At 47.3% G+C, this 13,961-nt stretch overlaps 1 protein-coding gene across 8 annotated transcripts in view; it reads right to left on the reverse strand.

The window, feature by feature from the left end:
* DOP1B (DOP1 leucine zipper like protein B) overlaps positions 1 to 13,961 on the reverse strand; it is a 111,224-nt gene that overhangs the window by 47,400 nt on the left and 49,863 nt on the right. For all 8 annotated transcript variants that reach the window (XR_002641867.2, XM_089910271.1, XM_022553042.2 and 5 more), the window contains 5 exons: positions 12,447 to 12,566; positions 10,055 to 10,157; positions 9,139 to 9,330; positions 5,979 to 6,663; positions 3,459 to 3,730 (listed from right to left, as the gene is read on the reverse strand). Coding sequence is in view for 7 of the 8 variants with exons in the window: in XM_089910271.1 (XP_089766397.1) it covers positions 3,459 to 3,730; positions 5,979 to 6,663; positions 9,139 to 9,330; positions 10,055 to 10,157; positions 12,447 to 12,566 (1,372 nt within the window). In the remaining variant the exon portion in view is untranslated. The remainder of the gene's footprint in view (positions 1 to 3,458; positions 3,731 to 5,978; positions 6,664 to 9,138; positions 9,331 to 10,054; positions 10,158 to 12,446; positions 12,567 to 13,961) is intronic.

Consider the following 13,961-nt stretch of genomic DNA (forward strand, 5'->3'; position numbering starts at 1 on the left):
TCCTTCTCTGTGCCTGCGAGGTAATTATGTCAAGCTTTGTGATGTGCGCAGGACCAGGGAAGATCTGCCCAGTCACTGTGCTTACGGTTGGCACTGTTCCTGGTTCCAAGTTCTGCAGATTCGGGATCTTTACTGTGACTCAAGTTTGGTAAGAAGGAGACGGAGAATGAGGGGCAGAAGCTGAAGAGCAATTAAATCCAGGATCTGCCAGGACCCAACATCGTAAATGGGGCTCGACTGCACAGACTGTGGACCCTCTACCAGCAAAACCACCATTGTAAGGTCGGATCTTAACAAACGGCACTGCGAAACAGAGGAAAGCTTCAAGTGAGCTTTATTAGGGAGCGCTCCCAGGCGAGGTTCACTGGTCCGAGAGAAAGGGGGCCAGAGAAGTCGCACCCGGGCGAGGGTTGGGCAAGACTTTATAGGGGAAGAACGGAAAGTGGTGTGGTGAATCTGGGAGGGCGCAGGGTATTCCTTATTTGGTGGTCTTTTCGGGTATCCTGGGGGACCGTCAGTCCCGCCCCTCGAAAGGCGGGAAGGCTGGGCTGGGTTCAAAGTCCCCAGGTCAGTTCCTGGAACTGGGTGGTCCGGAATGTCTCCAGGGCAGTTTCTGGAACTGGGTGGTCCGGAGAATTTCGGTCTGATGCAACCTGTGAATCTGATTGTGTTCCCCTGCCTCGGGCCAGTTGGCCTTACAACCATAACCAGTGAAGATTATAAAAAAAAAATTAAACAGCCAGCCATTTAGAGCTGCTGGAAATTATCCGACGGAAATTATCAAGAGAAGAAGAAACACTCAAGAAAGTCTACGAAAATTCCAGTACAAGTAGCAATAGTCTCTGCCACTTGAACCATGACCCCTATCCACCTCTCAATCAAGCTTGGCTTGGCAGGGTGTGGCCAAGAAGATGGGCACCCCCTCCTTCCAGCTCCCAGTCGAAGGCTTCTGCATCTCCCTGGGAGGAACAGGCCACCGGCATTTTACTCCTCTGCCCCAACTCTTCCATGGAGGCTCTATCCACAGCAGGCTGAGAATACTGGGGTCCAGATCATTCTTGCTCCAGTTTGCTTGTAAGGGAAAAGTTACAGCTAGGAGAGGACAAGAGGCACACTCAGAAGACCAGAGGCTAGCACCCTTACCCAGCACCCAGTAGGGATATCGCACCAAGAAAAACAGACAACTGTCCCAGTCGCAGCTCTTCCTGTGCAATAACATTCAGAGAATTTGCCCAGCGGGAGAGGCAAGCCCTAAAACAGAGTTGCAGAGCTCTCTATAAGGGAAAGGAGTCTATTTGGAACAGAGCACAGGTGTATGTTCAAGTCCAGGAGTGCTTTCCAAAACAACAGAGATTTTGGTGGTAAGCAGTTAAGAGGAGGCTGGTAGCTCCACGACAGCAACAAGCTAAACCACAGGCCTGCTCATTTACCAGAAATAACCAGGGAAACAGAGAGCTAGGAAAAATCCTCCTGTGTCAAAACAAATCTCAAAGACTGGCCTCTGAGAGAGGGGTGTAAATTACACCCCTGAGAGAGGGGTGTAAATTTCACTGGATCAGACTGTGGAGTAATTTATGCCCCAGGGCATTGTTGAAAACAATAGAGCAATCAGCCAGTGATTAGTGGACCTTAACATCTGGGTGTGATACCAACAGAGATTAACAGAGGCCAGACAGTCAATGAGAATAGAAAGCAGAGGGTCAAGGAGAATCTTGCTAAGATCGCTATCATCTCAGACTGGCTGCACATTCCTAAGGCTGAACCCTCCAAGGAGCGGCGCCAAAGGCCTCACACTGCAGGGGAAACAGACATCACTACAACAGTCAAGTCACTAAACAAACAAAAAAGACAAGAAGTCACTGGCGGGGTGGGAGGGAGGTGCCAGAGTACAACTTTACAACAATATGTTACCTAAAACGTCCAGTCTTCAATAAAGACTATAAGACATGCAAAGATACAAGGAAACGTGACCCATACGTTTGGAAGAGGAATACAGCTATTCAAGAGGGATGTTTCTATATCTCACTGGAATTTAGTATGAATGTGAAGTCAATTCTGATAAGATGTATATGGTAAACCTTAGAGTAACCACTAAAAAAAAGTAACTCCCAAAATATATTGAAAAAGTCATCAAGGAAATTAAAATATTACACTGGAAAATATTCACTTAATGAAAAAGAAAGTAGTAAAAGGGAAATAGGTGGAAAAAAGATATGACATATAGAAAACAAGGAATATAATAAAAACCATTGAAATGTGTGCTTTAAATGAATGAATTATATGTAAATGATGCTTTTTTTGTTTTGTTTTGTTTTTAAAAAAAAGGAAACAAAGCTGAGACGTGGCCTCAATTACATGACTTGCTTGATAGATAGAGCTCATCTCCAATAGGTGAAAAGCCAGCCCATTTCAAAAGCCTTTCAGAGGACGGGCTGTCAAGACCTGAAAGGACAGTTTAATTCCAGTACCTCATCCCCACATACAACATCTAAAATGTCTCTTCCTTAGCATCTCCGAATTTGCAGGGCATCTGCTGTCCTGACCACCTGCAGGGGAAATGTGTTCCATCTACAGGCCCCAGTGAGTGGGCTGGTCCCTGTCTATACCACACGACCACTTCCCCCTGGCCTGCGTCACTGCTGTGGTCGACTGGACGGCAGAAGGCACCTGACCCAAGGGTGCCCCGCTGACTGCCTATTTAATAGCCTTGACCAGTTAGTTCAGAATTGTTAGAAAGTGATACAACTGTCATTAGCTATGAGAATCAAGCCTGAGGGTCCTGAGGCAGACTGAAGGTCAAGTGGCAACCAAGTTAGGTCCTGGTTGGCAGGGAGATGTGCAGAGCAAGCAGCCTCGGGACCTGACAGCTTCCCAGGTGAGACCCCGTGAGACCCAGCTGCATTCCACTCCCGCCCTTGGACTTCCATGGGCTCCCCTACCTTTATAATAAACCTCACTTTTATTTTCATGAGCTAGCTGGAGTATCTTTCAGCTTCTTGCAATTAAATGAGCCCTATACTACCTTATTTTCTTACTCTGTCCCCCCAAAAGATGGACAACACCTGCTCACCATCTTCAGCAACAATCATTCTTACACTTGACACGAACTAAGTTTTCCTTGAGGCTAAATAACCTCAAAGCCTCTAACCTCACAAATTAGGACAGAGTCTCTTTTTCTGTATATTTAGATAACTTAGGAATCCTGCCAGACGGAGTCCGGTCAGCCTAAAACTGAACGCAAATATTACTGAACACTTGCTGTGGGGACGGACACTGTGCCAGGAGCCTGGGTTAGAGAGATGGACAAGGCAGGCAAGGTCTCCAGCCACCCTCACCGGCTGCCACCCAAGGCACCATATTCTTTGTCACCACCGCTACACCTTGTGGGACAACTTCAAATAAAGAGTCTGGGAAAAGGGTCCCAGGGTCCCAGCTACCCTCCTCTGGATGGGAAATACCTGATAGAAGTCTGTTTTCTCTGCGATGACTTTCAATATTCCTGGAGCAATGGGAGGAACTGTCACCATCTGTAGCTTGCTGAAAAATGGGTTGTGTCCGGAGCTTTTATAGCGTTTCACTTTGTCTTCAATGACAAGTGCTAGGGACAGGGAGTGGTTTATCACTTCGAGCAGGGTGGAGATGGCCACATCCCGGAGGTAGCTGTCAGTCACACAGCAGCAAATGGTCATCAGGGATTTCAGCCAAGACGGAAAATTGGAATCACCAGCTCCTGGAAGGAAGCCAACCAGAGAGGACAGAGAGAGACAGACAAAACCTCATGAAACTCGCTCACCAACCTGAGAGCCAGTCTCTAAGACGTTTAGATCCGGGAAGTCACCTGGACAGCAGTGTGATAACCTTCTGGTGGTGACAGGATGCGCTGAGCCCATTCAGGGCCAGAGGACAAATGAGACCAAGTCTGGTTTCATGCGCTTGTCAGATTATTCAAATTCTGCAAAGGTCGGTCTCAGGGTTTTGAAATGATTCGAAATGTTTGTTTTCGTGTCATTAAAAATTTTTTTAAATATAGTAAAATTTGAGTTAAAAAACTTTTTTTTTTTTTTGAAATTTACACAGAGTCAAAATCACATTTTTTTTTTGGTGCAGAGTTCAAAATGTGTTTTCAAAGCCCTCTTGGTGGTAGGGCACATGCCATTAGCTTTAAAAGAGGCCGAAAATATACTGAAGCTATCAATTCTAAACGCATTTCTTCCGAGTATACTGTCATTTGCAGTTCATGAGCCAAGAGACAAATTGCATGGGACGTCTAAGGTAATGCCAAGTGGAGAAATCTTCACCCTCTGCTCCCACCAACTTAATCACTCTTTCTTCTTTTCCACTTTTTCCTCCATCCCTTTTTTCTTTCAAGTGTTCACTGCCTGCAATGGACCCAGCTGTGTCTGCCCAACATTCCCATGTTGAAGCCCTCACTCCCAATGTGATGGTATTTGGAGGTGGGGCTTAGGGGAGGTGATTAGGTCTAGATGAGGTCCTGAGTGTGCAGCCTTCAGGATGGGACTGGTGCCCTTCTAAGAAGAGACAACAGAGAGAGCCCCCTACTGCTGCCCCCCAGCCAGGACGTGAACATACGGTGAGAAGGTGGCAGTCTATAACCAAGGGGAGAGCCCTCACCAGAAACTGACTATGCTGGCACCCTGATCTCAAACTTCTAGACCCAGAGCTGTGAGAAAATAAATTGCTTTTGTTTAAGCTCCCCAGCCTACGGCAGTTTGTTATGGCAGCCCGAGCTAAGACGCTGCCTGTTATGGGTTGAACTGTGTCCTCGTAAAAATTCTTATGTTGAAGTCCTAACCCCTTAGAATGGGACCCTATTGGGAAATAGGTCATGCAGATGTCATTCATTAAAATGAGGTCATGGGGAGTTCCCTGGTGGTCCAGTGGTTAGGACGTGGAGCTTTCACTGCCGTGGGCCCAGGTTCAATCCCTGGCCAAGGAAGAGACAAGATCCCGCAGCTGCGTGGCCAAATAAATAAATATTGAATAAACTAAAATGAGCAGAGTGGGCCCCAAACCCAATATAACAGGTGCCTTATAGAAGGGAAATTTGGACAAAGACATATACACAGGAAGAACACCATGGAAAGATCAGAGTCGGGCTGCCACAAGCCCAGGAACTACCAGAGGCTAAAGGAGGCTTCAACACATCCTTCCCCAGCACCTTCCGAGGGAGCATGGCCTTGCCAACACGTGGACCTCAGACTCTGGCCTCCCGACCCATGAGACAATCCATTTCTATTGTTTAAGCCACTTAGTTTGTGATACTTGGTTATGGCAGCCCTAGCAAACTAATATGTAAAGCTTTAAGAGCAGGTCTCACGAAAGAGTCTAGTTACTGACTACCATAAGCACCTTTAATGTGCCAGACTTTATTTTTCTTTTTTCTGTGGCGATACCCCGTAGCATGTGGGATCTTGGCTCCCCAACCAAGGATGGAACCTGTGCCCCCCGCAGCGGGAGTGCGGAGTTTTAACCACTGGACTGCCGGGGAAGTCCCAGTCCCAGACCTTTTGACGGGCTTTGCTAGACACCCCTAGTTTAAAAATACAGACCCTGGGGCTTCCCTGGTGGCGCAGTGGTTGAGAGTCCGCCTGCCGATGCAGGGGACACGGGTTCATGACCCAGTCCGGGAAGATCCCACGTGCCACAGAGCGGCTGGGCCCGTGAGCCATGGCCGCTGAGCCTGCGCGTCCGGAGCCTGTGCTCCGCAACGGGAGAGGCCACAGCAGTGAGAGGCCCGCGTACCGCAAAAAAAAAAAAAAAAAAATACAGACCCCGCCTCATCAATTTCCCATCTGGTGAGACAAATCCAAACCGCACAGGCTAACTACAAAACCAGGAAGGAAACAAACGTGGCACACAGTTCCTTCTCGGCCGCTGTGATTTTAGCTCGTCTCTAAACCTCCACTGCCCGAGTCTCAAGGCTCCTCCACGGGACTCTAGCTGGGCTGCCCTCTTACCCGGCAGCTGGAAGAGCGCGTCGCAGAGCTGCTCGGTCTCCTCCTGGGACAGGTACACGGGGAAGGTGGCGCAGTCCAGCAGCAGGTGGCAGGCCGCGGCGAAGGCCTCCCTGCAGCCCTCCCTCGGGCTCCCCGGGTCAAGGACCACCTGGTCCACGGCCCACTCCTCCCGCCCCTTGCGGCCAGGGCTGCTGGGCAGGGGCGAGGGCGTCTCCAAGCTCTTTGTCTTGAATGGAGACCCTCGCACCGTGAACAGGTCTGAGAGCATCTGCCTGAACTGGGGCCCGCCGAGGGGCTTGGCCTCCCACGAGCTCTTCCTCCCCGAGTCGCTGCCCGCCATGCCCCGCACCCCACCCTCCTCCCTCGGGCCTGCGGGCTCTGCCGACTTGGTTTCCTCTCCGGATGCCGTCAGCTGCGCTCCAAAAATGTTCTTGTGGGCAAAGTTGGCAATTAGCTCCTGGAGGCAAAGAAACGTCCTCTGCATGCTGCCGCCCTTCTTCCAGACGTCCTCTTTGTCCGGAGAAACCCTGGGAACCCTCAGGTGCTCAGAGAGCTCTGGCGACGAAGCACTGAGGCCGATGCCACTGTCTTCCGATTTAAGCGGAGGAAATGGAGCGTCTTCATCACCAGGAAGCACTGCGTTTGTGCCTAAAATTACTTCACTGTTTTCACCTTTGACTGGACTCTGAAAAAAATGGAAGTTTGTACCGTGTATCTCGAAAGACCAAGGGATTCAAACATCAACTGAATCAGGCTACGAACGCGTCCTCCCTGCTTTTCAAAATCACAGTTCTCTACCCCGAGAGGATCCCTGTGTACACGTGTATAATGCAATGGAGACGGCACGCAGCGGGCAGGAGAAAGGCGGCCGGCCCAGCGAGGCGGCTGACCAAGCCCTGTGCTCTGTGGGTGGGCTGGCTTTGAGCCCACTTTATTTATTTAGGCCCTTCAGGGTCCAACAGGGTTATTCAGAAACAGCTTCTGCCAGATGTAAAAAGATGAATGAGGGAACTGGGCTGAGTGTAAAATAAAGGCACAAAGGAATGAAACAAGGGGAGACAGCTAGAACAAAGTGTTTACCCCCGTACATGTTTTACACATACACATATATATGCGTATATATATTCTGTGGCTTTTCCAAAAGGATGACACTTCAACCTTTAATGAATCAACCTCTCATACTGTTACTCAGCTTATATGGCATTAAACTGAAAACTTTTCAGCATTTGACCCACTGTGCTCTTTGGGGAAGACTGAGACAGTATCACACAATTTTAGAAACATAGTGTTATTTATATTTGTACACTACACATGCTTAAACTTTATATCTTACAACCTTTTTAGGATATTTTTCCAACAGCTGTAACAGCTAGGAAAAAAGAAGAAAAACAAAAAAAGACTAACTTAGAGAATGAAGCAACAGCCTGTAATTAATTTGCAAACTGAGATGCAAGCCCCATAGGGCAGGCATCTGCCCCCAGAACTAACCAACACACACAGCTGTCTTTCAGGAATGCTTCGCTTTTTTAGTCTGTTTGCACACCTGTCTGCCATTGCACCAAATGGATTTCAAGGGCAGAATTTTCAAATCCCTAAACAAAGTAGAAAATAAAAATAATTCAAAGACCATGGGCCGGGGCTTCCCTGGTGGCGCAGTGGTTGAGAGTCCGCCTGCCAATGCAAGGGACGCGGGTTCGTGCCCCAGTCCGGGAGGATCCCTCATGCCACGGAGCGGCTGGGCCCGTGAGCCATGGCCGCTGAGCCTGCGCGTCCAGAGCCTGTGCTCTGCAGTGGGAGAGGCCGCAGCAGTGAGAGGCTCGCGTACCGCAAAAAAAAGACCATGGGCCTCAGACTGCTTGTGGAACCATAACTCTTACAGTCTTTTTGGAGGACAATTTGGTAGCATCTTTCTAAGGTAAGACATGGGTTTGACTGCAACCCATTTCTATAAACTGATCCCTCAGAAACACCTGCAGCCCTGAGAACAGGCTGTGTGAAGACGCTGAGTGCAGCACTGTAACAGTGAAAAACTAGAAATAACCAAAATAACCTCGATAGGGGAAGAGGTCAAGAAATTTAAAGCCATACCATAGACTCTCATGCAGAAATGAGAAAAGAGTAAGATACCTCTGTGAACACAGATATGGAAAGATGTCCTCCAAATAGTGTTTGGATGAAAACCAAAGTGAATCAGGGAATAATGTATGTCATGGGTTGAACTGCGTTCCCTAAAAAGATGTTGAACTCCTAACCTCCAGCATCTGTGAACGTGACCTTATTTGGAAATAGGGTCCTTGTAGATGATCAAGTAAGTGAGGTCGTCAGGGTGGGTCCTAATCCAATATGACGAGTGTCCTTATAAAAAGGTGAAATTTGGACACACACATATGCGCACAGGGAAGATGCCCTGTGAAGAGGAAGGCTGCAATTGGGGAGGTGCGTCCATAAGCCCAGGAACACCAAAGACCGCCAGTGAAACACCAGAAGACAGGCAAGATGCATGGAATGGAGTCTCCCTCACAGCCGCACAAGGAACCACCCTGCTCACACCTTAATCTCGGGCATCTGGCCTCCAGAACTGTGAGACAATAACTTTCTGTTATTTTGTCACCCAGTGTGGCACTTTGTTACGGCAGCCCCAGGGACTACTCTCTCACTTATATGAAAAAAAAAAAATCAGGGCTTCCCTGGTGGCGCAGTGGTTGAGAGTCCGCCTGCCGATGCAGGGGACACAGGTTTGTGGCCCGGTCCGGGAAGATCCCACATGCCGCAGAGCGGCTGGGCCTGTGAGCCATGGCTGCTGAGGCTGCGCGTCCGGAGCCTGTGCTCTGCAATGGGAGAGGCCACAACAGTGAAAGGCCCGCTACCACAAAAAAAAACAAAAAACAAAATTACATGTATACAAACATACACATAGAAAGGTCTGGATGGTGAGCTATGTCTAACCATTAGCTTAGTGATGGGCTTTAGCAGGAAGTAGCAGGGCAGAGGGTGAAACGACTGGGGGCTGCTCCTACACTAAAAGTTTTTATTAAGTGTGTGAGGATTTTAGAAGCGTGTTTTAGATATTACCGATACATCTTCTAGTCTTTATCCCTACGCGGGAAGGTACAAGGTTCCTTCAGCCCAGAGAACCACTTCGGCTCCTCCCAGCACGTACCAAGCTTCCACTTGCAGGCTCCGTGTCCAGGTAGGAAGGCGGCATCTGGACCTTACTGAGCACTTTGAAACATGTCTTCAAGGCGTGCGTGAGTTCAGGTAAGCTTAGCGCCTCCATTTCCTTGGCCAGAGACTGCACCAGGCAGCCAAGCACCTGAGGGAGGTACTGGGTTTGCACCTCAGAGTAAAGTTCCTGTGAAACAGAGACACGGGTTTAATGTGTAACCAGTAGAAAATTCAAATTTTTTTTTACAGCATAAGTTTGTTTCACATTAATTCCCAAATCAGAAAACAAAATAATATTTCTTTTTGATCTAAATAAATCAATGGACGTTCTTCCTCTCCTCTCAGGTGGCTTTCCTCTTTCTAGCAGAAAATAATCACCACATTTATTTCTATATTAAAGAAATCAATTTCTTTTGAGAAAATTAGCCAAGGGTGTCACTTTAGCTAAGAAATGTATTTACTCTCTGGGACTTCCCTGGCAAGCCAGTGGTTAAGACTTTGTGCTTCCACCGCAGGGGGCACAGGTTCCATCCCTGGTCAGGGAACGAAGATCCTGCGTGCCGCGCAACACGGCCAAATGAATAAAAATTTTAAAAAAGGACATACATTAACGCTCACTCTTAAATAACTGTCGTTATTTAGGATGGATGACACTCAGCTCATCATCTGGTTTCCATAACTTCAGCTCAGCTTACAACTGGCTCAAAAGTTATAACCCCTTATATTAAAAGGACCTAAAAGACACAACATCCAGCTACATCTTCCATGCTGAAACACACATTAACACAGTGCTATGTATTTAGGTAAAACTACTTCTTCAGTAAGTTTAGGTTCATAAAAAGGCCAACAACACTAATCAGAATGTAAGTAACAGCCAGCACTGGGCCATCTCCTTAGAGCAAAGGACCTACCAGGGGGATCACGTCCAGGAGGAACACAAGGAGGGTGCAGAGCTCCGAGACTGTCGGGGGGGCGCCGACGCGTCTCCCGGCAGCGTGACTCTGCTTTGCGGGTCTGCGTGAGTCGCAGGAAAGAAAAACAACTCTCTTATAATAATTTCAAGCGTTTCCTATGATTTCCAATAAAGTTGCTTATTCTATTCCACCCATAATGAAAGACAGCTCCTGCAGTTCTAATAATGAAGCTTTGGTGCCAAAAACTATCTAACATAGACAAGTGTCAATAAGTCTTGAATCTGCTTGTCTCCAAAACAGGTTCACTCTGACTTGAACTTCATCAGGTCAGGTGAGGGTGGTCCATGCCCACGTGGGATTCCCTACCCAGCAGATCTGGAGCTACCAACAGCAACAATTCCAGGCCCCCAGCCCCAAACCAAAGGCATGTTCCCGGGGAAAGGGCCTGGTGACAGAATGCAGGACAGCTGTTCAACTTGCTGTCAGAGCAACCAGAGACAGCTCCCTGCATGTCACCAGGAGCTCATCCCCACGAGCTGCTTAGAATTTCTCAGCTCCCACAGAGAAGTGTAACTCCACTGGGCTTATCTTATTCTCAAGCTCAACACTTCCTTTTCAAGAAGTAGGCAACTGGATACGTAAGTTAAAAAGTCAACATACTAGTTCCCAAAACAGTAATTTTGGATTCGTCTAGCTATCACAGTACAATTCAACCAGAGTTAATTTTCTTCATTGTAAATTATCGCTTAGTTATCTTGGCATTTATCTTGGTAAGGGACGGAAGAACTGTAACCACTACGTCTGGGAGATTCTGCTGCTGGGTGCCTGCTCTAAAGAGACCCATGTATCTGTGTGTAAAGAGACAGGACCAACACGGTCATCAGGGTACTATTTGCAACAATGAAAAGACTGAAACTGGTTTATTCACACACTGGACTACTATAGCTAAGATGAATGAACTAGGTGTATATAAATCTCCACAGGGCTGTGGACCACACCCCACCCCCCAAAACAACACACTGCAAAAAGTTATATACAACTTGATAGTATTTATATAAAATTTGAACAGACAAAACAGACTATATCATTTCTGGATACACATGTTATAGAAACACAGGTATCACAGGACAGACATGAATTTCAGAACAGTGATGAAAGCTGGGATGAAAGGAGGGAAAAGTGCTGGGAAGGTGGGGAGTTAGCTCTATCTGGGTAGCAACATTTTATTCCTTTAATAAAAAAGATGTGAAAAACAATGATCAAGTGTGGTCTATAATTTCAGCAATGGGTGCGTGAGTGTCTGACGTCATTTCCCATCCTTTCTTACATTGGAATGTTTCACAGTTAATTTTTTTTTTTTTTTTTTAAAGAAAGCACTCCTCGTAACTCTGAAATGGAACTAAGCTGACCAAAATACACTCTAGCCTCAGTATAACATGGCCTTGCTGTCCGCCGTGGATCCGATTACAATTAATTTACTCATCACAGGTTTGAACACCTGCTGGGGCCTGGCACCAGACGAGGCAAAGGGCATGGCAGGAGCAGCTGGGATGTTGGGCACGCCTGGTTCTGATCTCAGCTGCTGCCGATCTGCTGTGCAATGTCACACAAGGTACTTCACATCTCTGAGCTCCTCTTTCTTATACGATGGATGGCCCTGCTTCTCCTGGGGGTGTCCAGGGGATGGCCCGCGGCAAACGTTAATAAGTCACGCTTTGATTACAGTTGCAGGTACTGAAGACATTGTGAGAACACAGAGCATTCCAAAGGACGTGACAAGAATGAAGTTTCACAGCATGACTCGCAGGACAAAATGGGGTTTGAGAGATTACATCAGTCCTCCTTCACAGCGAAAATCACACGGGAAAGGACTCCACAGGAAAGTTTGCTGTCCTGAGCACGCCACCGCCAGCAATTTGGAGGTGGTGCAAGTGACCAGATTGAAGGTGACGGGAAAGCCGATTATAGTGGCTTAGAACATGAATGCTTTCATCTGAACAGTTACACACTAATTTCAATAAGAATTTAAGATGACTGATGATTTCAAAAACACTCTTTCCAGTCCCAGGACCACAAAACTAAGCTTCTTGAAAAAATTAGCGCTCCAAGGGCACCATGCAAAGAAAGCCGATTAGATCGACCTAACCAGAAAATGCACAGACGAGTTTCTGAAGTTCGACTTTGATAAGGAAGCTTCGGTATCATGTGAACCTTCTCAATGGCACTGTTTTTAGTTCTATTATGATTTTAAGTGAATTCAATCATGTACTCAGCAGAGACGACCCAGCTTTAGCGAGCTAAGTATAATCTGACCACAACAAGCGGCTACGAAACCATGACACCCTCAATTCCTTCCCACACGTTCACAAGCCCTGAACCGGAGACTTACCTAAAGCAGTCCTCAAAGCACCTTGTCATGTAATCCCAGAGGAAGTCTGTACTTAGGGATGTGATGAGCAAATTCACTGCTTTAACAATCTCAGAGGCATTTCTGTTCTCTTTTATTGTACTGTAAAGGGAGAGGGGTATTTGTAAATATATCTATGAAAAGCCTGTATTACGGGAATGCCACGTCTGACAAACGAATTCATTGTACCATTTACAACTTATTTCTAGAGAGACTGACAAACTCGGTTATAGATAAAAAGTGTTACTGTTCTTATACAGGGAAGAGAATGCATCGTGCCATCCTAAACAGTATTTATACTGATCCATTCCCTCAGAAGTAAGCTTAAGAGCTATCGTAGGACTTCCCTGGTGGCGCAGTGGTTAAGAATCCGCCTGCCGATGCAGGGACACGGGTTCGAGCCCCGGTCCGCGAAGATCCCACATGTCGCAGAGCAACTAAGCCCGTGCACCACAACTACTGAGCCTGCGCTCTAGAGCCTGCAAGCCACAACTACTGAGCCCGTGCGCCACAACTACTGAGCCTGCACTCTAGAGCCCACAAGCCACAACTACTGAAGCCCGTGCACCTAGAGCCCGTGCTCCGCAACAAGAGAAGCCACCGCAATGAGAAGCCCATGCACTGCAACGCAAGAGTAGCCCTTGCTCGTGGCAACTAGAGAAAGCCCTCACGCACCAACGAAGACCCAACACAGCCAAAAACAAATAAATAAATACGTAAATAAATTAAAGAAAAAAGAGCTATTGTAAAAAAGAATGTAATATGGAAAACCAGTTTTAGTCCAGCCATAGGTAATTACATACACTATTGGTGGAATAACATAGTACAGCCATTTAGGAGGGTAATTTGGCTAACATTTAAATGCACATCTTCTATGACTCAGGAAATTTATTCTAGGGATTTATCCTACAGAAATCCTTGTAGAGGTACACAAAAATGTAGGCAAAGGGGGACTTCCTTGGTGGTCCAGTGTTAAGACACTGCACTTCCAATGCAGGGGGCATGGGTTCAATCCCTGGTCGGGGAACAAAGATCCCTCATGCTGCACAGCTCGGCCAGGAAAAAAAAAAAAAAAGATGTAGGCATAAGGATATCATGACAATGTCATTTCGAGGCAGGAGATAGATGGGCTCCAGGCTAGGCATTTACAACTGGCCTCCTGTTTACATTTGTTGGGGCAGGAAAAAGGTGGGCTTCAGGCTGGACACTTACAACTAGCCTCCTGTTTGCATTTCCTGAGACAGGACATAGATGGGCTCCAGGTTAGGCCTTTACATCCAGCCTCCTGTTTGCACTTCGAAGGAGAAATAACAGCAGAAACAGAGTAAACAGCCAGGCTTTGTCTCCTGAGGACACTTTACCATAACAGTCATGGCAGGAACAGAGAGAGGCTAAACCCTGTCTGAGTAAAAGATGGAGAGGTCACATATTTCCCATCCTTGGGGCAAGGGAGACATGGCGTGTGCGCAGAAAGGCTCCTTGGGGGTCAGAAAGGAG

The sequence above is a fragment of the Delphinapterus leucas genome, chromosome 4 (assembly GCF_059928025.1).
Source record: "Delphinapterus leucas isolate spDelLeu-1000000601 "Yukka" chromosome 4, BTC_Dleu_Yukka2, whole genome shotgun sequence".
NCBI classification, from domain to species: Eukaryota; Metazoa; Chordata; class Mammalia; order Artiodactyla; family Monodontidae; genus Delphinapterus; species Delphinapterus leucas.